Raw genomic sequence first — 23,909 nt, forward strand, 5'->3', positions numbered from 1 at the left:
ACACACACACACACACACACATATACCGGGTATATATATATTTATACACACACACACACACACATATATATATATGGAAGTAAGGAAAAACTTGGGTGCATGATCTAGTCTGCTGGAAAAAGCGAGGTCTCGCCTGCCAGAATTTGCTAATATTTATCACCAGGTGGATCCCCGGGTCTGGCATCGTAAGCATTTAGGCGCCTATCAGTGAAATTAGTGAACTCTTTCCGAACCTGAAAATATTGGGTCATTTAAAAATAAGCCTATTTCTTAGCTAATATATATGTTTGAAACATTTGAACACCACAAACAATTTTATTGAGGTCTAAGTGAAAGATGTGTGCCATTAGACAGAATGATTTTTTAGGGGAAGGGGGAGTTTTAATGCAAGCTCGCCAGTGTCGAGCTGCCGGAGATGTGCATTTCGGAGCGAGCGATCATTTTAGTTGATAACTCCTGTGAGAATACACCAGCGTATTCTTGCCGGCCAAAATTTGGTTGATAAACAGGTTTTTGACGTCCGATTTCGGATCCCGTTTACACGTGCGTATGCGAGCTCCCGATTTGGCTTGATTAATCAGGCTCCCCGACTCACATTGTGCCTGATTATTTAAAGCTCTCCATAACAGAAAAAGATAGACTATCAGGGGAGAACTTGGATGGTTAAGCAAACTTTGAATAGATTTAGTCCAGGATTGAAATGTATTTGCCAAAGAATTGCAAATGATGTTTAAGATATCCATTCTAGGTTTGCTGGATCACCCAGGTTCATCTTTGACAGCCATTCTTCAACTTTAATAAATCAGGCCCATAATCGAAAGTACAATAGGTATGTTAGTAGTAATATTCACAGAAAATACACAGCAACTAAAGCAAAAAATATTTAGGGTTTAGGGATATAGAGTTTCTCTTACCAGTTACCATCTGTTATGGCCACCTCACCATCATTGATGATAAACTCTATTTCGGACGGTAAGTGCACATCCTCCTTGGGTACATTAGACGCAAGGGCAGTTAGCTTCCACTTGCCTGCAATCTAACATGCCAGAGAAACCATGAACACAGAAGCTCAGACTAGGTAATCAAATAAGATCATGCAAGGGAACATATGGTGAGCAAATGGCATCCAATAGCAATACTTCAAATCTCTTTAGATTATTTGTGATAACCAGGGGTAAAAATCGAACATCCTACATAGGGTCTCATGACATCATTTAGAGATCCAATGTATCAGATCAAAAAATGACAGAACACTAAGAACCACTTATTATTTCACTATTATATATATCTATACTATATTACTATATCTATATATTTATACTGTATCTCTATATATGTACTATATTACTATATCTATATATTTATACTATATCTCTATATATGTACAATATTACTATATCTATATATTTACACTATATTACTATATCTATGTATATAAACTATATTACTATATCTATATATTTATAGTATATTACTATATCCATATATTTATACTATATTACTATATCTATATATGTATTCTATATGTATATATATATGTATTCTATATTACTATACTATATCTCTACAGCAGGGTCCCTCCTGTTCCTTCTCCAACCTCCATAGATCAGAAAAAATTGAATGGCAAAAGAAAAGCAGCCAGTCTGTACAGCAGTTGTTTATAACCTTATCACCTTTACCAATTAATAACAATTGCTTCAAATAACAATTATCAATCCTCCTTATGTAGCTTTATAGACAGCTTTTATTGTACAGCATTTAATGCAAATTGAAGTCTAACACCCACCTTGTCCACATCCAGAACTGCAACTTCATTGGGCCAATCTGAGCAAGAAGAAGCTATAACAATAAAAAACAATTAAACAGAAGAAAACTTTCCAACTTCACCAAAAATATTTGTTTTAGAATTTAATTTATTTCCTTTTAATGATTTATTAGTGGTTTAAAGAATACTTAACACAATTTTGTCACTAGAATAAATGTGTTAAAAGGAAGTGTTATACTTGGATAAATATTCCAAGTATAACACTCCTGGAAGCTCCAGATATCTTGTATCCCCCCTGTAATAATTGGTTTTGACGGATGAAGAGCGGGAACCACATTAGAGGGAGCAAGAATCCCTGGGAATCTCCATGACCACTTTCGCTCTCCGAACAAGAATGAATCTTTTTTCTACATATATTTTATCAATGAGATGTGGTAAAGGCTAGAAAAGTGATTAAGAAGTGAAAGCATTTACCACTGTGTGCCACCTAGAAGCACCAATCAGCGGGGCTAGCAGAACTTGGTGTCACACCTATCCTGCCAGTAAATAGTGGTGAGGCAAAGAGGCAAACCACATTGTGAATAGCAAAGGGCAAAATTCTCTCTAAATGTAAATGCCAATGCATTCGTATGGACCTTTTATGTCATATATCAGAGCTCCAGAGAAGGTAAGACAACAATCAGGTTTGCCAAAATCATTCCAATGTATGTATGTAAGTCATCTAAAAAGGTTTGCTTTTGTTCTTGACTAAAGGTAAATTATAATATAAATCACAGACAGACCTTGAAACAACTTTAGTGTATTATCTGTGCATTGGCAATAGATTTTAAATAAATAGTGTCGCTATAGCAAAAATCGAATGTCTTCTTTTCTTTCCAACCTACAAAGTACACAAGTTTCTGTATTGACACCCACCAATTATAAATTACACAAAGTCACCACGAGTAGCTCGCTAATAAAATGAAGTACACATACATGAATGTCTTCTTAATACTATGCTGTTAAATCTGCGACAATTTGCGTACTGTACAAATTTTGTAATCTCATTTTCTGAAGGGATCTGGTTTGCCCGACCTGCGATATGAATACAAAAAGAACATTTATGGAGAAAAGCATGTAAATACATTTTTTTATTTTATGCAAAGACACCATAGAGAAAGGACAGATACATACAGTTTAGGTACAGCTTGCCCGGTAGGAGTTCAGGTGAGAACATAATACAGTTGGGGCTCACCCTAAAGACGGAGGACCTGGTGCCTTGAAGGGTATCTGAAAAAGGGGTAGAGCATTGTATAGGTTAGTGTCATGGCTTAAGCAACCACAGGGATAACAAGAACAAAATATAACCTAAATTCCAATGCTTCAGCCAGTGTGCTCATAGTTATATAGACCTTTGACCATTAATATTATTATTATTATTAGTACACAGTATTTATATAGCACCATCATATTATGCAGTGCTGTACAAATTCCATAGTCGTGTAACTAACTGTCCCTCTAAGGTGCTCACAATCTAATATCCCTAGGATAGTCATATGTCATTATAATAGTCAAAGGTCAATTTTAGGGGGGAAGCCAAATAACCTAACTGCATGACCATGTGTGAAATTGTATTGCAAAAGCCAAAATTAGGATTATTGCAGCTTTAAATGCAGTTCATATTGAATGCAACTTTACATTCAGTTTACATCGCAAAACCTAACAAAAAATAGGCATACCTAACAATATCTGTGACTCCTTTTTAGTCCTGCAAGCATTAAGTAAAAAATCCTTTTTATTATCTCAATACTTGTTCTTCTGTAATGTCATTTACTATATCATTTTTATGTAATTAAAGCTGATATTGGTTTTGGTACCTGAGTTTTTTTATTTGCATGTTTCATTATTTGTATTTTTATGCTCTGTTTATATAATATAGAACATATATCCTCTATATTTCATATAAATACTCACCTGCTTGTTACTGCAGAGTATTAAGTACTTATCAAAGTTTTTAAACTATTTCTATAGAAATATGGTTGGTGGTGACTTAAAAAGGCCACATCCCTAATTGCAAAAGTATAGAATCAGGAACAAAAGAGGATTACAAAACCCCCATTCTTTGACTTTTAGTAATCTTCTATTTTTCCTGTTGAAATCATAGGTTTTGAACTAGATGTAACAACTTATGATATTGTTTTAATGATGTTTTGTTTTGTGTCACTTTTATCAAGCAGACTTTGGTCTATGAAAAGAAATTGCATTCATCTCTCCCTGAGATTTGCATAGTCCTTTTTAGAAGGGCAAGGGACCAGATTTGTATGCTGCAACTAACAGTTAGGGGTCTTGTCCCTCCCCCTGCCTATGATTGGATATTGGATGAAGAAGTCGCAAAATGATATGCTCATTTCTTTGTCACTCTGCTCTATCTTTCTAATAGCGTGGCTTTAGCTATTTCCTTTACTCTGTTCTGGTGACTACCATAACATTTTAAACTCATTAATTACTAGAGCCAAAAGCTAGGTAGATGTACCACCCCACCCCTATTCTTCCAAAGGGATCACATAGCAATGAAAAAAAAATTAAAAACCTGAAAAATGTTACCTTTGTATAAAACATGTCCAGTACTCTCATCTACTTCTATATCACTTTTCTCCAGCAGGTAAAGGATTCCCTGGCTGAAAGGAAAACACAGAATCTCAGTCAGAAATAATAAAGACCCACTGACAACTGCTGGTGGCTACAATCATATTCAAGAGATCATTTAAAGAGGAATTATAATCAAAAAAACAAAAAAACCAAAAAAAAAACAAAAACAAACTTTTGTTTGTCCGATCACTCCGGAAGCATTTGGTCCCGCTTCTTCCCAGCATCTGTCCCTTAGCCAACGCTCCAAGTGCTGCCATCTTGTCTTCTCTTCCGGGTTCCTCATCTTACGTCACCCCACCCAGGTGCGAGTTCAGGTGACATAGGATGAAAAACATTTTTTCAGCAAAAAGGCTCTTTCTGCACATGCCCAAGATTTGGGCATGCATAGAAGGAGCACACAGGAGCCTCCCCGGATGTCGAACTTACGTATCTCAGGAGGCTTTGTGCTCCCATTCATTCCTGATCGCCTAGGTGGCTGAGAATTAGGGAGCCGTGCTGCACCCCCTTTTTTTTTTACAAAAAAGGATGTTGCACTTAAAAAAAAAGAAAACTGAACTTTTACTATACATAAAGGGGTTCTCTAAACTTTTATACAAAGTGAAAGTTCTGAGTATAGGTATGCTAGTGACCAAAGTGATTATTAATAACCAACTAAAAATACAAATGACTTTTTATCGATAAAAAGGGGCACACACAATATATAGTCTGAGCCCATGGATTTATGGATTTATTTATTCATGTGAATGTTTTGAATGTTAGCAGCAGACACATTTTGATCCTGAGATTTATACTTGAGTCATTCATGTTTATGCTAGAAACAATTTATCTGTATTCTTAGGTAAAATTAGGTACTTGGGTTTATATTTGAGAAAATACAGTAAATGTATTATATATAGGGTGGCCTCTAGATATGTGTATATTCTGTGTAATATAGCATAACATACTGTGAACTATTCGATTCTTGCTGGACAGATTCATTATTCAACATTTCTAAGCCATTACAACAACACTACACATGATATAAAAACAAGGTATATTTAAAGAATGGTGACCAAAAAAATTCTGCCTACTTTTTTTTAAATTGACTTGATAGACTTTGTAGGTCTGTGTTTTATAGAGACTAAACAGGAAGGTGTTTGGCCCTGTGACAGGTTCTGTTTAGTGTAGGTTCATTACCAGTAGATTCAATGATAAAGTCTTTGTTATACTCACTGGATAGAGGTGTGAGACACATGCACTTTATTATCTGTAATTGTAATCTCTGTGACGCCATATAGAGCTGACACATCTGCCAGAGCCGTTTCCGCCTTCTCGTGTGCCGAAACCGTCAATACCCATTTACCTACAGACTGAAAACAGTGAAATGATTCATTATCAACATGATTAATCCTAACTAAAATTAGTACAAGTTTCTACAAGCCATAAAAATGGTCACAAATATATTGTTTATGATTTTATTTTAAATGTTTAAAAAAAAAAAAGCCCACCGTTGATGAATTCTACATGGTAATGTTTTTGGCACTTCTATTGATAATTGTTTTGAATGTTGGAAGAGACATTTATATATTACTTGATACTTCTACAGTAATGTTATCCTACCATACCGATCAACTTTTTTATACCCCCTATAATGTATAATATATAATTCAGTATGCAGAGTGGACATACCTCTCAAATGTTCCATCTTTCCTCCACAGTTCATTTTGACCTGTATTGGCTTATATCCCCAAAATTCTATTTAACCTTTTTCCTTCACTAAACTGAACTCCAGGATAAAAGGTACTTTCCATCAATTGTACCTATCTCCATGCACATTTAAACACAAGGTACCCTGTATAGGAATCAAGTTGGATATTGTGATATTATTTCCCCTTTTTTAACTGCTCTAGCATTTAACCTTAGTTCCTATCCTGCAGTGGGAGTCTTTGGTCCTAATTTATTAAAGCTCTCCAAGGCTGGAGAGAATGCACTTTCACCAGTAAAGCTGGGTGATCCAACAAACCTGTAATAGATCTAATCTAGGATTGAAAACATTGTCATTGATTAGCAAATTAGTTTGTAGAAATACATTTAAGGTTTTCCTGGTCACCCAAGTTAAACAGTGATGGCCCTATGTTTTAGAACATATAGAAGAAACTACCAATGGGGTTTTACATGATAGCCAAGGGATGGACAGACCTAACAGTCACCAGTTGCATCTCAGGGTTATGAGCATGAAGAAAGGAATCCACCCACTGTAATGTGAATGATAAGTTATAAAAAAGATACCACAATGAATAATATATTTTACACACACCGTATAAAACCATGATATTGGCAGCCCCTAGGTAAATAGCAAACTGCTGCTGTGCCCCCCAGGACGGCAAACCACAACGTGCGTAACCAGATTTCTTTGCAGCCATGGTGTATATCTTAAACAACAATCACAAGGCCAAAAGTGACATGGCATTTTGGGAACTGCACCCCGCCTTCCATAACCTGCATGTAAAAAAATGAACTGAATCTATTCTCCCTTGAGAAGAGACGTATAAGGGGGGATATGATCACCCTGTATAAATATATAAATGGTCCATATATAGAACACTCTTCCCCATTATTCACTTTGAGATCATTACAAAGAACAAGAGGGCACTCTTTGCGTCTGGAGGAAAAGAAGTTTAAGCTCTGGATAAGGAAGGGATTCTTCACTGTAAGGTCTGTGAAAATGTGGAATCGGCTCCCTCAGGAAGTAGTTTCAGCAACTACTATAGATTGCTTTAAGAAAAAGCTGTATGATTTCTAGAAGCACATTATATAACTGTGGATTAAGCCATTAAAGTGAAAATAAAACTGTTATTGCTGATCCAGGGAACATCCGATTGCCTCATGGAATCAGGAAGGAATTTTTTCCCCTGTTGGAGCAAATTGTACCAGGATATTTTTTGCCTTTCTCTGGACCAACTATGTCTTATAGGGTTTTATATCTTGGATATGTTTATTTCCATAGTGGTTGAACTTGATTGACTTTTGTCTTTTTTCAACCTAACCTAGTATGTAACTATGTAAGGCCAAAAGTGACATGGCATTTTTGGGAACCGCACCCCGCCCCTCCACAATTGCATGCAATAAAAGGGCCCCAACATCATTGTACATCTAAATGAAGAGGCTAGAATTGCAGTACAGCCCTCAGCAACACGATGGCTCCTGTTCAACTTTAAATGATCCCATTTGATACTTTAAAAAAGCCGAAGTTAAGGAAAAGTAGTGGGGAAAAAAATTTGGGATGAAACCAATCATTTTTTGCCCATTATTACTCATGGGTTGCTTGACTAAAGGGATAGGAGGCCATATCCTTTGCTTACAACATGTTTTTTTATAGCAAGTGTGTAAACCCAGGCACAGAGCACAGATATCACAGCAATAAAGTTCTTGAAGGCCAAAAGCAGTCATCTACTTTAACTTTTCAGCATTTATCAAAAAACTGAATTTCAGTGTTGTGTGGACTGAGTATTTAACACTTATATGTGCTTTTTGGCTTTTATTCAGTAGCTTCAATTGTGAATCTAGTATCTGCTGTGGTGTTCGTACTCTTGGATTATTTGTGACAATAGTACACTTACTTCTCTGAAGTTCATGGGGACCATCTGCTCCAATTTATGAGCACAACTCTCAGCTGTTGAAATATAGAACATTTAAAAGTGGGTACACATTTTCAGGTGTATATGTCAATAATTCAACATGTATCCATTTTCAATCATAATTCTATTTTCTACATTCCCTCCATTCATCACAGTGGTTTTAACACATTTTCAAACAAGATTCCCCTGTCAAAAGTGACTTTAAAGAGATACCATGGTGTAAGTTTAATCAGGCAACGCTGGTTCATTTTTCAGCTTTTACAGTGTTCTCTGGTTTAAAGCTGATCGATGGGCTCTCCCTAGCTCTCCATCACAAAACAAACTTTCCCCCATCACTGGCATGTGTACATAAGACAGTTTCAGCACCATGGAAAGCATATTGATACTTGAATGAAAGGGCATTCCTGCTATTTAACAAGATTTACCCAAAACATTTTATTTTCAAGATTTATCCTTGCAATATTCAAACTAATAGGTTTTGGCTAGTGAATGTTACACAATACACAGGATGAATCATTCTAGAAATACTTGTTGAATCCTACAATATATGTAATGTTTGTTACTTGGTTTATATACATTTTATTGCTTCTTTTTGGACAGCATCAACAATTTTTAAATGACTATGCTATGTCTTGCAAACCTTCCTCTGAGGCTCTACTTCCCAAATGACCCCCGCTAATAGCTAATTCAGGCAGAAAGTCTTGTATAAAGGGCCCCAAAGGTCTCAAGGGCCAAGTCTGCACAAATGCTTTGTCTATTTTTTATTAGGCAGCTGGTGATCTGTTTGTAATGTGCAGGCTTACATGCTGCAACATCCTAAATGCTGATGTGTCACCTGAGGCCATGGGATCATCATCATTGACATGCCATGGCTATGTGTATGAGCATTGATTCTGCCTGGCACAAATGTCTCTTGTGATTTACAGGCAGAGAGCCAATTATTGGGCAACTTTACTGCAAAGAATGTTGTTCTCACTTACCGTCATCATCATTCTCAATGCTCCCTGGCATAAAGTAGTTAAATTTTGCATTAAAGCACAAAGCCTGTGTCTTGAATTTATTAATCACAGATTGTTTTGTTGTAGGGTTTCTTGCTGCAAGAGAAAAAAAAGATAGGATAAAAAGATATAAAAAGATAAATATCTATATTTCCAGTGAGATTTTGGGATTCTTATTGCATTACATGGTCAGTTCTTGCTGGACCAGTTACTTCTGGACAATTGTTTTCCTTGCAGCTGACTGATTTCAAAAAATGTATTATTCTTGAAAAATCCCATGTCAGACTCAGGGACATCCATAATCTATTTTCTAGGGACCTTAAAGAGCACAATACCACAATGACACCATGCCAAAGATAAAAATGGACCATCGATATCTGAAGCTTGTGCGATAGTTCTTAATATTGGCATCTACTTTTGAATACCTGATTTTAATTTACTTACTTTGTCCACATGACAAATCTGCATTTTTATTGATTTAGATTATGAAAATAAATACTTTTGTCAATTGCTATGTGTCATTTGTAGTCACTTTTATTTGTAGTCATTATTAGATCAAATATGCCTAAAAATGTAAAACTATTCTTGATATGTAGTTACTCTCATTTGTCTGAAGCTTTAACAATTAACTGCCCCCAATAAGGAATTTTTTGATAATATAGTACATGGAATACTTGATCCATTTAAAGTCCAAAGATATACTCACATGCCAAATACAAGGTTTTGCCATCTTCTGTTTGCACTCCCAGCAACAGTAAATCTTCCCCAGTCTTGAAGCTCATGACCTTATTTCTATCTATGAAACACCATTTAGTTAACACAGGGTTGCACAGTTTAACATATATATAAATGTTTCATGGTTTAGTATTATTGTGCCACATTTATTGAATTGCTTTGGGATTCCGGGTAACTGGGAGGAAGAGCATTCAGTGGACCTGTTTTAATCCCATAAATCCTAATCATTATTAGAACACATTGCAGCATTACCAAATCACAAAATTATTTTGGCTAACAGTTGATTGACGTGAATAAGAAAAGTCTTCTGTTTAGTTCTAGCATTTTCGGTAGATGCTTTACTAAGCTATGCAGGAAATGTAATTCAATAATTTTCTGTAAATTATGAAAGTTAACAAACACAGCACTGTGCAGAGAACCTAGCGAAGATTTTAGCATTTAGATATATAATACAATATTGTTTTCTCCATGAACATATACTATTGTTATTGCACTCACAAATAAAATGTTTAAATACTTTATTTGAGACTAATATAATGGTAAGCTGATGGGTAGAAATGAGAAAAAGTGGAAAGATAGCGTCTCTTTATGGCTATATGCTCCTATAGCTCTTATACCTCTTTTATCTCTTATATACTATTGGCTCGAACAACCACTCTAGTGGTATTTTCTATCCTTATCACTGCTGGATTGGCTTCCTCGCCTTCTGATGGGTAGAAAAGGCTTGAACTTTGTTAGGTTTTGTATTTCCGTATTTCAGTAAGAGTTTCATCTCATCTGTTTTTCCTTTGTCCCTATTCTGAAGATATTTTCTTCTTGCTTCTTGTTAGGTCAATGGGCTGGATGTCAAGTAAAAGCCCCCCAATAAGAAACAGAAAATCAGGTTCCATACTTTATCTAATACTTTTTAACTTGCTATAATTGACTTTTACAGCAGTGATACATTTCAGAGACACAATATGCAGTCTCTTACACTATCCATAGACCTAATTGTTTAGTGTTTCATATATTTTTCATATATGTATGACCACCATTAGGGTATACTATCTGTGCATACCTCTAACATTACCGTCCATTAATAGACAGGTTCCTGGTCCAGCAGGAGAGAAGGTTTTAAGCAATACCCCCTGCAACCCTTTGTACAGGTCTTTTGCCACCACAAACCACAAATATCCAGAAGTGGACAAGAAGATAAGGCAACACTAATCACCAAAACTACATTCTGAGTCCAGAGATGTTCCTCTAATTTTGATGTCCCAAATACTGGCAGATGAATGTACAAAACAACCTTATATGGGGGGAAGGACAGTGGTGGATAGTTTTAATGTAGACTGTGGCACTATTCCTACAATAATATTAACAATACATTTTTCTCATAAATTACTTTTCAACTTTTCTATATTTTGTCCAATATTATTTTTGTCATCAATAGGGCTATCCAACCCCAAAAACCACCATTAAGGCCAGGACTTTTAAAATCCTAATCTAGCTCTTTTTTTAAATCACACCTAACTAAGTTTGCTGCTGTCTTTGAGAAAAAAACTTCTTAGATTGTAAGCTCTTTTGGTCAGGGTCCTCAGCTCCTCTTCTGTCATTTGGCCTGTTTTATTAAAGCTCTCCAAAGCTGGGGAAGATACATTTTCATCAGTGAAGCTGGGTGATCCAGTAATATATATATATATATATATATATATATATATATATAATAGGTATATATATAACTAATGTAAGTCCCAAGTCCATACCCAATACACTAACTGTTCTCCATAGGAGCTCACTATCACATGAACCTACTCCAGCCTAAAACCAATTTTGTAGGGAGCTAATGAACCCCTATATGCTTGTTGAAGTGTGGTTGGAGGAAAGACACACAAACCTAATGCAGATAGCATGTTAGCTGGAATTTAAACCTGGGATCCTAGTGCTGGAAATCCAAGGCCCCAGCCACTGAGCCACCACACTGCTGGCCATCAGCGGTAAACCCTCTTTTAAATATTGTTTGCAAAGTTTACTTTATAGGTCAGAACTGGCAACCTCTAGTCCTCAATGTCAACGTATTGACCAGGAGTCCTTTTTAACTCACCCCTTATTGTCTATTGGAGAAACACTAAACATGTGTGCAGGTCCTGGCCCCTAGTGATTAGAATTGTACTGCCGTGGTACACATACCTGCGATCTGTTATGTAACTTATTCCCAAAACCAAGGTGCTTAAAATGTTGGTTTCCTCTTTGTACTTTTTCTATAATACTCTGTTATTTTAAATGCCTTTAAAAAGGTTGAAAACCGAAAGATTAAACAAAACAATGTTGCTTTTCTGTACCTGAGTAGACATTCGTAGTAAATGTCAGCTCTAGAAGGGTGGTGTCTGTTGGCCTGAGCAAGAAAATTGCAATAGAAAGTTTAGAAAATGTAAGGCACATGGATGGTTTTTTAATGGTCAATCACAATTATAGGTTTTACTGCCTAAATCTGTTCCTGTTTACCTTGGAGTGTCCCTCTTAGTAGTATATTTTACATATTAGTAGCTAAAATCAAAATCCAGAACGGTAAATTGGGTGAGTAGGTCTTGAAATAATTTAACTCCCTTTCTCCTAAATCTGAATCATTAGAAAAAAGAAGAGGTTTCAACATTTCCTAAAAAGTGTGATATCAATTTTTGGGTGGATTGACCCCACTGTTTTGATCCAGTCAATGACGATAGGGCCTGGTTGCTGAAAGCTCTCCAAGGGTGGAGAAGATACACTTTGAACAGTGAAGCTGGGTGATCCAGCAAACCTGGAATGGATCTGGTCCAAGATTGAAAACGTGCAACAAATAGCAAACTACTTTTAGGAAATGCATTCCAGGTTCACTGATGAAAGAGCTTTTAGAAATCAGGCCCAAGTGTAGACATCTATGCCCTAATTTCATTTTTATTTCACAACAGCTTGTAGATGTGGGTCATAAATGTCCAAGCTCATGTACCCAATATGAGCGAAAATTTCCTCGAACTTCCAATGGTTCCGCGAAATTTGATTTTCTGAAATCATCGGAAGATCGAGGAAATGAAAACAGGAGGATTCCCAGAGCTGCATTTAGGTTTATGAAACTCTAGTGCCCCGGAGATCGTACACTCTTCTCAATGATTGCAGCCACGGCTGCAAAAATTGAGAAGATGCCCGGCACTACAGGTTAAATGGGGAGAAGTCTCCCTACTCAAAACCTCTAGTGCTCTCTGATTGGCTGAGGAATGCTTATTCAGCCAATCAGAGAGCACTATAGGTTTTGAATAGAGGGACTTTGCCCTAAAAAAAAAATTGTGCCTTAAAAAAAAATTAAATTGGTAGAACTGTTGTGTACTGTTTTCAAATTACCAAGGAACTGTTTTCTTCTCACTGAGCACATTACTGTGCTGGAAAGTCTGTTACAGAGTAAGAGATACTTATACTACAATGTCAGCAGGTTCCCCTGTGCTCAGCGAGAAGAAAACAGTTGCTTGGTAATTTGAAAACAGTACACAACAGTTCTAGCAATTTTTATTTTTTAAAGCACTAGAAGTTAAATTGGGAGAAGTCCCTCCATTCAAAACCTCTAGTGCGCTCTGATTGGCTTAGGAAGGCCCCTCCTCTCAGATTCAGTCATGCGGCTTGCGATTATAAATGAGCGCGGCTGTGGGAAAAATCAGAGGATTTTTCCCACGCTGCATTCATTCATAAGCAGCCAGCCGTGGGACTCACACTGTGTTCCTGGATAGAGAAACTCTATACAGGAACACATAGTACAGGACTGCAACAGCAATCAGGGGAGCGGAGCTGCTCCACTCGCCTGATTGCTGTTGCTGCCCTGTAGTACGTGTTCCTTGATAGAGAAACTCCCCTGATTGGTCTTGCAGGTCACAAAAATTCAGTCTCTCCGGGTGAATTTACAAAGGCCGTTCTCGCCTACATGTTTGGTAAGCGAGAACGGCCCAATTCGCTGCGAGACAAAATTTAATTAATTTGCTCGCTCATCCCTGGTACCCAATATTTCTTCTGTGAAACCTCTTTCCCTCCATCATTACTGTAAGCCTGACTTTCTAGAATCGCCATAAATATGAAATGTCACTTTACAAAAATGATGACTTTGGAGGTATTTTTTACATTATGTTCACACTGCTCCCAGAAATATTATTTCCTATTTATCTGATGGTGCCAACACTTTTCTATGCATTGCTGTATTATTACAACTCTGTGGCTAATCACGTCATTGTAGTAGACAGGCTCTATCATTTAGAAATAAATAAAAACTCACGCTGTAATGATCTCCTGCAATGTATATTCTTCTCCTTTTTTTGTGATTTCCAGCCTTGCCTTATAGAGGATTCTGAGATCATAATGGTGATCAGCAGTGCTGGAAGATTTAGCGATAAGATGCCAGGAAGTAAAATCATCCTACAGCAGAAAGAACAAAATAAAGAAAAAGTTTAAAAAATATTAAAGCTGTAGACTTTAAACATATAAAATATATATTTTACTGTATTTAGATAACCTAAAATGTCAACACAATAATAAATTTACTATGTGTTGAATAAGTCCCCATAAATACTTTATATCTTTTGCAGAGGTGTGCACATTTCTAATTTCTGTGGCTACAATTCATGCTCCGTTCTTTATTTGTAGCCACCTCTGTGCTGTAGAGAGTTGAGACTACAAAGGCAAACACCCACATCCATGATATACAATGCAAAGAGTTATTAATATTATTGTTATTACCATTATTAGTAAACTATATTTATACAGCGCCAACATATTGCACAGCGCTGTACAATAACTAGGCGTTGCAAATGACAGCCAGATACATACAATAACAAAGGAGGAGAGCGTAAGAGAGCTTACAATATAAGGGACGGGGAAGCAGCACATAATAGAAGGGTGGACAGGGAATGGTGGGAAAGTAGTAGGGGTTTAAAAATTAGAAGAGGATGGGTATGTGAGTTTGAAAAGATGGCTTTTAAGGGCTGTTCAGAAGGCAGGAGCAAGCCGGAGAGGACCAGGAAGACCATTCCAGAAAGTGAGGGGGACCCTGGAAAAGTCTTGGAGCCACACATGTGAAGAGGTTATGAGTCAGGAAGTCATTGGAGGAGCAAAGAGAGAAGCTAGGAATGTATTTTTCGATAAGGTCAGTATGATACGTGGGAAAGGAGCTGTGAAGAGATTTGAAGGCAAAGCGTAGAGGTTTGAATTATGAGACATGGAGTTTTGGTATAGGCTGACACTGCAGCTGCTGTCCTTCAGAGTTTAGCCAAATATATTAAAAGCCACCACCAGCCTATATAATGATTACCTGTATATAGGAACATCTTTGCATTACATATACAGTATGTAAGGGTTGTGATTTTTGCAAACTAAATATATATATTCACAAATGGTAGGAGGTGGAGCATTCTCAATGTACAATACAAGTTCATTCATTTCACGACTAGCCCAGAAAAAAATAGACAAACCTTAATCTCTTCCAACTGTTTAGACACATGGAACATTCCAAAACATGTCTGTGCTGAACAGGAAACAAATGTTAGATTACACGTGACAAATAACAGGATAATACATGGCTGTAAATATGTCATTACAGAGGGAGAAATGCTCATACCATAGTTAGTAGTGATGTTGAGCTCTATGAAGTCCTGTACTCCATTGCACTCTCCCCATTGTTTAAATTCTTCAAGCTCAGTTGGAGAAATAGAAGTTCCTTTGGCTACAAGAGAGGCATAATAAATATTAAAGGTATAAAGTTATTAAATAATAAAAAAGGCTGACAATTCACAACTGTTTTTTGGACTGTGTGGGGTCAGCCTTGCCCAGTTTTCCCTTGCAAAGCTACTTAATCACTTCCACATTTCCATTCCTAGAACATGGACACATTAGTCTATAGTCTGTGATCATAACTAGGAAGATAACACAAAGGTGAGCACAGGACTTTTTTATTATTAAACAGGATTTATATATTACACAGCGCTGTACAATAAATAGGGGTTGCAATGACAGACAGATACAGACAGTGACACAGGAGGAGAGGACCCTGCCCCGAAGAGCTTACAATCTAGGACATATGGCAGCATTGATTTTTTTACATGATCAACAAGTATTTCTTGTTACATTTATTGAACAGATATACCTAAATGCTTATCATTGTATATTTTAAAGTCCAAAAGGGAGGAAATAGAAGTTTAGGGATTGCATAGCTATTGGGGTTTATTTTCTAAAGGAAAACAGCCTGTTCACATAGCAAAATGAACTAATCCCACCAATGGATCTTATTTTTACTTTGCTTTGTAAATGAGATAAAGCTTTGCTGACTTTGATTGTCCAAATAATGTGCAAAGAAAAACTTGTTTTTGCAAATTTCCCTGCATCTGCTATTCTTTGCTAGGTTAACTATCACCAAAGTTATAAGGGATTTTTAATAATTCCTGCATGTCTAAATTCCTTTAGAAAACCAACCCCTCACCCATTACCTTATGTTTGAAAAGGTTTTAGGAAATTTAAATGATATTTAATGCCAGATTAGGAGTATCCCCCCATCATTTTTAATATAATCTGTGTCTCTATTCTACTAATATTTTCCCAATTTGAAATTAAAAATGATTTCCTTTTATGTTAAAATACTTCCAAGAGTTATGATATGCTACCAATTGTAGGATAATATCACTAGATGGCAGAAGAATACTACCACTACCTTAAAGTTATAAAAAGTAAAGGAAAAAGTGTAGATCAGTGTTCCCCAAACTTTTTACATTGGGGGAACCCTGGAAATAACGTTCAGGTCTTCAGGGAACCCGTTCAATAATTACTATATCTAAAGCACTCAGTATATTGGTATGCTGCTCTGTAGGAAGAATTCCTCTTACATTGCTGGCCAGTGGGAAGAATGTCACCCTTACAGATAGCCAAAAAGATAATTTGTGACACTTAAAGTGACCTGAAAGGTACAAATTGCTTATTGCTCGAGAAACCCCTGGGAAACTATGGAAGAATCCTGGGGTTCAATAGAACCCAGGTTGAGAAACACTGCTGTAGACTATAAATAGTCTGTATGAAGTATATATATATATATATATATATATATATATTAAATGTGCATTTGTAATTGCAATATTTTATTACATATTAATATTAATTATTATTAATATTTTAGACATGGTCGTGGTTGTACCTGGAGACAAATGTGATCTTTTCCCAGGTACAGGAGGGAGCCCAGTGGGCAGCAATATTGTGTGTTATTATCTGTAACGTCAGAGCTTACTTCTGCATAGGAGATACTACCAGGGTGCATAAACCTAACACAGACAAGGACAGCTAAAGCTTTGCTTATATTAGGGTGAGCCCAGTTGAAGAAACTATCCCCTGCTCTGGAGTTCTGTGCTCTTGGCTTTAAGTTCAGTGCAATACATTCAAAAGAGAATGTGTTTTCAGGTCCTATGCATGACAATCTCTGAGCCAGGCTGAGCGCTGATACAGGGAGAACTTTGGAGGCCTTTAAGAAGCCTTTAAATGGCTGACTATACAAACGATCATATATCATGATTTTGCCTTCTTTCAATTTTAAGGAATAGTGCTGTTGTGCTTTAGAAGGAAGTTATCTACAACACCCTGCCCACCCCTTCTACAGCCATGATCTGCTTCTGTTGCCTACAGAAGCACAAAGATCTATTGTCGCATCAATAGGTCTAAAATAAGTAAAAAAAAAAAGTCAATTTCAATAGGTTCTAAAATAACTTATGTAATAAGAATAGAAAGCTTTTCCATGTTTTTACCAATATGTACAGTTGACAATCAAAAATCTGGCCATTAATAATCTGGTTTGTTCCGTTTTCCAGCATGAATTTCAGATTGCATTTTCAATACAGGGACTGTAGTACACTTTTTGGCCATTTATGTTTTGATGGCGCTGTTCTGCAGAAACCACTGTTAGGTCTTGCTTGCTACACTAAATACACGTTAAGATGTCCCTGCTGCTTGCTCCCTGAAATTGTGCCAGATGTCCGCTGGTGCTGGGAGAGGAAGGCTGGCCTGTGTGTGGAGGTAAGTATAACTTTCAAAAATCCAGCACTCCTCAGGTCCGCAGGTTGCCGTATTTTTGAATGTCAACTGTAGATGATGGGAGTGTAGGAGAGTGAACCAAGTAGGAGAGCAAACTGCAGGCAGATAAAGCTGGCCTAATGTTTGATACTTTTATTTGTCATTTGTGATTGGCCTCACATTTCTCTGGTATTATCATTTTAGTGCTGGAGAAAAGTTTGGAGGAGAAAAATTAACAAAAGGAATTTACATGTAACTTTTATGGTTTAGTAATTTTTAGGGGTACACAAGTTTAGGAAACAGAGAACAGGGAACATTTGGCCTAGCAGGCAATTACAACCTAGTGGCCCTTTTATGGCAGGGACAGACTTTTCTGGGCCAGTGATTGTGTAGAATGCAAAGTGTTAAAAAGATCCAGCATCAGCTTACTTTGCAGCTCGCAGTGGTAAATCATGTTACATCCAGGAGTCTCCAAGGGGGTCGTTGCTGGAAGGCTTTTCTTTCCAGGTAGCTATATACCACCCACCATGTGTCACATATTTTATCAGTACCCACCAAGGGGGCAAATGCTCCTCTGCCCCCCCAAGTCAATACATCCCATGCTTGGGAATGACCCTCATTGCTTTATGAAAGGTTGACAATCTCCATGTGATTAATATAAGTATACTTACACGACAAAGAAGAGACATTCAGCTTGTTATTTACTCTCATCTGGATGATTAAACTGTCAGGCTGAGTCTGGCTTAATACAACTTCTGAAACAAAGAGCTTATAAAATGAGCACAACATAGCTGTTGCCACATCAGCTGCAGATGGCAATACTTTATTCGGGCCGGCATAGTCTTGTCTCACCATTGTCAGCTCCATAGCTGTAATCCAGGCTTCCCTCGTCATCGTGAATTCTCTTTGCAACAAATGTACCGTCAAGCGTTCTGCAATTTATTAAAGCAAAATTTGAAAGTATTCTGGGCTTTATCAATACAAATCTCAATAAATATACTAAGCAATCCCAGGTTTGGACACTTACATTTAAAAAGTTTGGTTTACAGAATTGTATAATCCTGGTGCCCAACCTACAGTCTGGAGGATGCATGCAACTCCTTGGCAACTTTTGGGTCTTCCAGGTCCCCAGCTAGCAAAATCCCCAACTCCAACAACTCCCATATCATGTTTACAGACTCTCCAATTCTTTTTGCAGCTTTGCAGTGTCTGATCATCTCATATTGCATGTCTGTTCCTTTGGAAATAACCTGAATCTGCATACTCCCATTTTATTCTTCATTTAATTTATTTTAGCTTGGGAGGGAAGGATAGATGAAAAATTTCAAGCATTGAGGCCAAGTTAAAGGATAAAGTGATGGTGCTCAAGTCTCCCTTTCTCATATTCAGGCATTTAAGCTTTCAGCTTTGTGAAAGATTTCCATTGTATAGTATTTTATTAGGTTTTAGAAAACTTATCTTTATCAGAGAAGTTAGTCCAAGGTTTTAACCAAAAAAAGAGATCTGCAAAGCAAGCCTTGTTTTCAGTGCCCTCTCTTTTGCTAATCATAGTGCTTTTTGAACCCTTTGTCATATATGTGCATTTGGTAAAGAAATGTTTATACATAACAATAAAAATAAGATAAAAAAAACAGTTTAAAAACATTACAACAGTTTTTTAAAAAAAATAATAAGCAGCAGTAGTATGAAAGTTATTAAAATAAAGTAATTACATATATTACATAAAACACACTTTGCAATAAACTTAAATGCCAAGAATGAAAGGAGAAATTATCTATGAATTATAGGTATGCAGGTCAGACACAAACATTTATCAATAGGTGTCCTTTAATACCAATAACCATCAGAAATTAAGTAGTAAACATTAAACTGCAAATTTAGTTATAGTATATAACAAAGTATATGAACTTACGGAAGTGGAAATGCCCAAAAATGAACTTCTTTTTCGGATACTTTTACATGTAAGTAGGAATATGTAGATTTAGGCAATTCAGGCAAACCTATGACTGCCTTCAGGTTCCACAGACCATTTAGCTGTTGGGAAATGATGAATAAAGATTTAAGTTTTTTTTTTATAATTTTAGGTACTGTGCAAATTGCATCCTGTGCAGAGTATTAAATTATTTTAAAGTGTTTCTAAATGTTTTCCTGATATGGATAGGTATGAGCCATTCTGCACATGTGAAGAACTGCACTAAAATAATGTTCGAATTTAGAACCAACTCTTTGTTTTGGGTGGTTTATTATTGTAGGGTCAATGTGACCAGCTGACCTTACCATAAACCAAAAAAATTGAGATTTTGTTGCATATCGGTGACTTTTTGCTATCTCACAATTGCTCTAGGTCTTGAGGTCTTGACCAATTCTGGCCATATGTAGAGCTGGTAAGCAAGCTATTGTCAAACAAAAGTTATGGGAAGTTAAGTGCTAAAATTGGGAACATGTACCAATGGAAAAAGGAAAAAAAAACAAAAACTGTATGTTCCTCCACTGAATCTTCTCTAATAATATCTACCAAATTTTGGGAATTCATTGCAAATCAATTGTACTGGCATACCCACTCCTCAACCCTTAGGGGATAGATTGGAAATACTGTTATTATTAATAGTATTATCAATAAATTATAATAATGTAAGGTAAATAGGTATTTTATTGCTAAAAGGATTTTGCTGCTTTTAACAGATGACCTTGACCTGATAAAAATCACTTGATCACAAGCAACAAGAAACATTGGAGGTGTTTCATATTATTGGGCTGGATAACGCTGCTCAGAGTCTCCAGTCTCCAGTTTTCCTGAACAGGGTACTCCTGAGCCCCTTGTGTAACCTAAACCAAATACGGACATTTGTCATTTTTAAAACAGGCAAATCCTATCCTGCAAAATATGAGTTAAGTAAGGATCGGCAAGGCAAGACAATGTAGCATTATTATATTTGCCCCACTTAAGGACTACTACATTTGCACATAATTGATATTCTTATAATATTATAATAAAAATAAATGACAACAAGATGGCATATCAGATGACCCATGTCCCCACCCACCGCCTACACCGTCCATTTGCAGTCCAAGTGAATAATTGCTTAAGCATGTACTGTATATCCCACTGGCCTTGGCAGTATGTGGGTAACCTTAAAGCAATGGTCACCAACCTTTTTGACAACTAAATTTACGGGCTCCTGACAGCGCATGCGTGGGGAGCCAGGTGTCACTCAAAGGGGGAGAAACCTTCCCAGTAGTGATGTCATGATGGCATAACCCCACCCAGAGTGGATGGGTTGTGTTCAGAGTCACAGCCTCACCACTTCCCTGAGTCTGCGATCTGTAAGGGGACATGGTCCGTGGCTCTGGCCAGTGCTCCCTGCTGTTGGGGTCCTTCTTCTGACCCCACTCGGGAGTGCACTGGCCAGAGCCACGAACCACCAAAATTTTCCTGCAGACCGCCGCTTGGCAAACGCTACTTTAAAGGACAGTAAGGAATCTTCCATAACTAACATTGCCATTCTAAAAGTCCCAGTTGCCTGGCTGTCATGCTGATCAAAAAGCTTCCAGGGCTACTGATCCTAAGTGTGTAGATTGGGAGAGTTGACTCATGTATGTACTGGGTCGATAAAACCAATTGACAGCCAGTCAACTAGATTTTGCAAAAGTCATTCAGTAATAGCAGCTACCATGTTCTGCAGAATAGGCTTCCTTAAATTTAAGAAATCATATTTCCTTATTCTCATGTCTTGGTAATACAACACCTTCACAAAGCCAACAGTCTTTTCCAAGCATCACTTACCCTTTTGAAATCAGGAGGTATCTCTCTTATCTTTGTGTTGCAGCTTAAGGGGCTCCCCAAAATCACATGGATGAGGCAGGAAAGAGAAATGTATAGTACGAGGGTCCCCATAGTACAATGTAACAGAGACAAAAGTATCCAGATTCCCAGGGTCGGTGTATGAACACACTGTACAGTTCTTATGAGCACCGTCCCATCCCACTCTTTTCCAACAGTCACTGGTCAGAGGTTCACAGGGGACAAGATAACCAAGGACACGTGGGCCAAATTAAATATTGGGAAATGCCTTGCTAGCTGGGCTGTTTAATGTTTAATACTATACAATACACAAATAAAGGCAGAATTTCCTAGCTACTACTGAAGAAATTCAATGGCAAAAAAACAGGACGCATCGGTGCAGAATTTGGGCAAGAACAAATTGGGGAGAACAAAAACAGGATTTTTCCTTGCACATGCTTGGATGGTTAACGTCTGCAGAGCTAAATCTCATTTACCAAAATAGGTGAAATATCTCTTGCATGGGAATTTGCAAATGCAAATTTACTTTGCAGAGAATACCCAATCGTGTGTAAAGGAATTTACAAAATCAAAGTTTTGCTTGTATGTGATTGGATGTTTGATGTCACCAGAGCATAATCTCATTTACTGAGTTTAGTGCCTTCTAAGGGCAGAATGGTGGCTCAGTGGTTACTGCTCTTGCCTTTGCAGCGCAAGGTCCAAGGACACTATCTGCATGGAGTTTGCGTGAGTTTCCTCCTGATACTCCATTTTTTCCCCACATCCCAAAAACATGCAGTAAAGTTAATTGGCTTCCCCCCAAAACTTTACCTTAGACTGTGTTAAAAAAGGACATTAGATTATGAGCCCCTTTGAGGGACAGCTAAAGACACGACTTTGGACTTTGTACGGCGCTGCATAATATGACGGCGCTATTTAAATACTGTGTAGTATTAATAATTAGTGAAATATTCCTCGCGAACAGATAATACTCTTTGTTTTGTAAACAGGCTACATTTCTTTGAAGGGTGTATGAATATTTTCTAAAGCTACTGTAAATGTATAAATATATCAAACACCTTCTCTGAACATATTGACATTCTTCCAAACGTTTACGATTTGCTTAGTGTAAGGTTTACTGGTCCATTTTGTGTAGTTATTGCAAAAAAAACACAAATATTTGGCTCATACTGGGTGGTCGGAGCAGGAAGGATTGTATTGTGTGTTACCTGACAGTGTTCTAAGACTTGTGCACAGAACAATTGAGGATTTCCATCAGTCAGACAGTATAAAGGTCTGATATGCTTTACCTGCTGAGAGACTTGTAAATGCAAATATCCAGGCTTATGACTTTACAGCAAGTCCCTGACCATCCTCTCTCTTCTGTGTTTATGGTAATACAGCTTGCTCAAGGGAATGATCCAGTTTCAGGTTAGATTAGTGGCAGAAAAAAATTCAACAGTTCCCCTAGTAGACTTTCTTTAGGGATATTAAGAGAATGCAATGGGCCTGGGTGTATATTATGCTGTGTTATAGAAAGCAACTAGACATGTAAAATACATATTAAAAATATTCATTTTTTCCTGAATTTGCTTACACAAATGAGGACAAATCCTGGTAATCGAGTGTGCCTGAGCCTGGGATGGGAGAGTGGGTGTGTTGTGTCCAGAGACTCAACCCGCTTACTTCCCTGTGCCTACAATCTGTTCGGGGGACATGGCCCTTGGCTCTGACTGGTGCACCCACCCAGTCTTTCTCCTGACCATGCTTGGGCCAGAGCTGCAGACCACCATGGGCCCACAGACAACCGGTTGGCAACCGGTGCTTTAAAACTATTCCTTTTTCTAAATACCTTTTTTTTTTTAAATATTCTGTGATGGCAGCATTAGGAAAAGTCAAACTTTGACTCTGACACACTAACAGCAACCAAACTCTCTTGTAGCTGAAATTTGTTTTGTAAATGTGTTGGAGAGTACAGCTGCTGCGTCTGACTACATGGGGTTGGTGGTGGTCATGTAAACCCATGCTGCAGCAGTTAGCAGATAGAAAAATAATTAAATAGGCATAATTATTACTAAATAATATTGATTCAAAATCTACCTGCCTATGTCAAAAAAGCTTTAGGTTCTCAGTTGGCTCAGTAGGCACGTTCACCTTTACAGTGCTAGCTTACAGGTTTGTATCTTGGCCACAACACAGAGTAAAGAGTCTGTTCTCTCTGTGTTTGTGCGGGTTTCCTCTGGAAACTCAAATTTCCTCCCACATCTCAAAAACACGCACTTAGGTTAATTGGCATTAGATTGTGAGTGCCTTTTGGTGGCATGACTTTGGGCTTTGTAAAGTGCCAG

General features: G+C 37.3%; 1 protein-coding gene across 2 annotated transcripts in view; it reads right to left on the minus strand.

Moving 5' to 3' along the window:
- Nucleotides 1-21,774, minus strand: part of LOC140343621 (uncharacterized) — a 29,243-nt gene extending 7,469 nt beyond the window's left edge. The window contains exons 1-17 of one of the 2 annotated variants that reach the window (XM_072430387.1): nt 21,565-21,774; nt 19,693-19,814; nt 18,633-18,712; nt 18,452-18,532; nt 15,352-15,456; nt 15,206-15,258; nt 14,014-14,153; nt 12,065-12,117; nt 9,715-9,804; nt 8,991-9,104; nt 7,993-8,045; nt 5,606-5,742; nt 4,349-4,422; nt 2,939-3,034; nt 2,741-2,839; nt 1,787-1,839; nt 915-1,036 (exon numbers count right to left, since the gene is read on the minus strand). In XM_072430387.1, coding sequence (XP_072286488.1) covers nt 915-1,036; nt 1,787-1,839; nt 2,741-2,839; nt 2,939-3,034; nt 4,349-4,422; nt 5,606-5,742; nt 7,993-8,045; nt 8,991-9,104; nt 9,715-9,804; nt 12,065-12,117; nt 14,014-14,153; nt 15,206-15,258; nt 15,352-15,456; nt 18,452-18,532; nt 18,633-18,712; nt 19,693-19,814; nt 21,565-21,675 — 1,583 coding nt within the window. In that variant the 5' untranslated portion in view covers nt 21,676-21,774. Of the gene's footprint in view, nt 1-914; nt 1,037-1,786; nt 1,840-2,740; nt 2,840-2,938; nt 3,035-4,348; nt 4,423-5,605; nt 5,743-7,992; nt 8,046-8,990; nt 9,105-9,714; nt 9,805-12,064; nt 12,118-14,013; nt 14,154-15,205; nt 15,259-15,351; nt 15,457-18,451; nt 18,536-18,632; nt 18,713-19,692; nt 19,815-21,564 lie in introns of both variants that reach the window. The other variant, XM_072430385.1, reaches the window with a different exon arrangement.
- Between the last annotated feature and the right edge of the window lie 2,135 nt (nt 21,775-23,909).

The sequence above is a fragment of the Pyxicephalus adspersus genome, chromosome Z, assembly GCF_032062135.1.
Source record: "Pyxicephalus adspersus chromosome Z, UCB_Pads_2.0, whole genome shotgun sequence".
NCBI classification, from domain to species: Eukaryota; Metazoa; Chordata; class Amphibia; order Anura; family Pyxicephalidae; genus Pyxicephalus; species Pyxicephalus adspersus.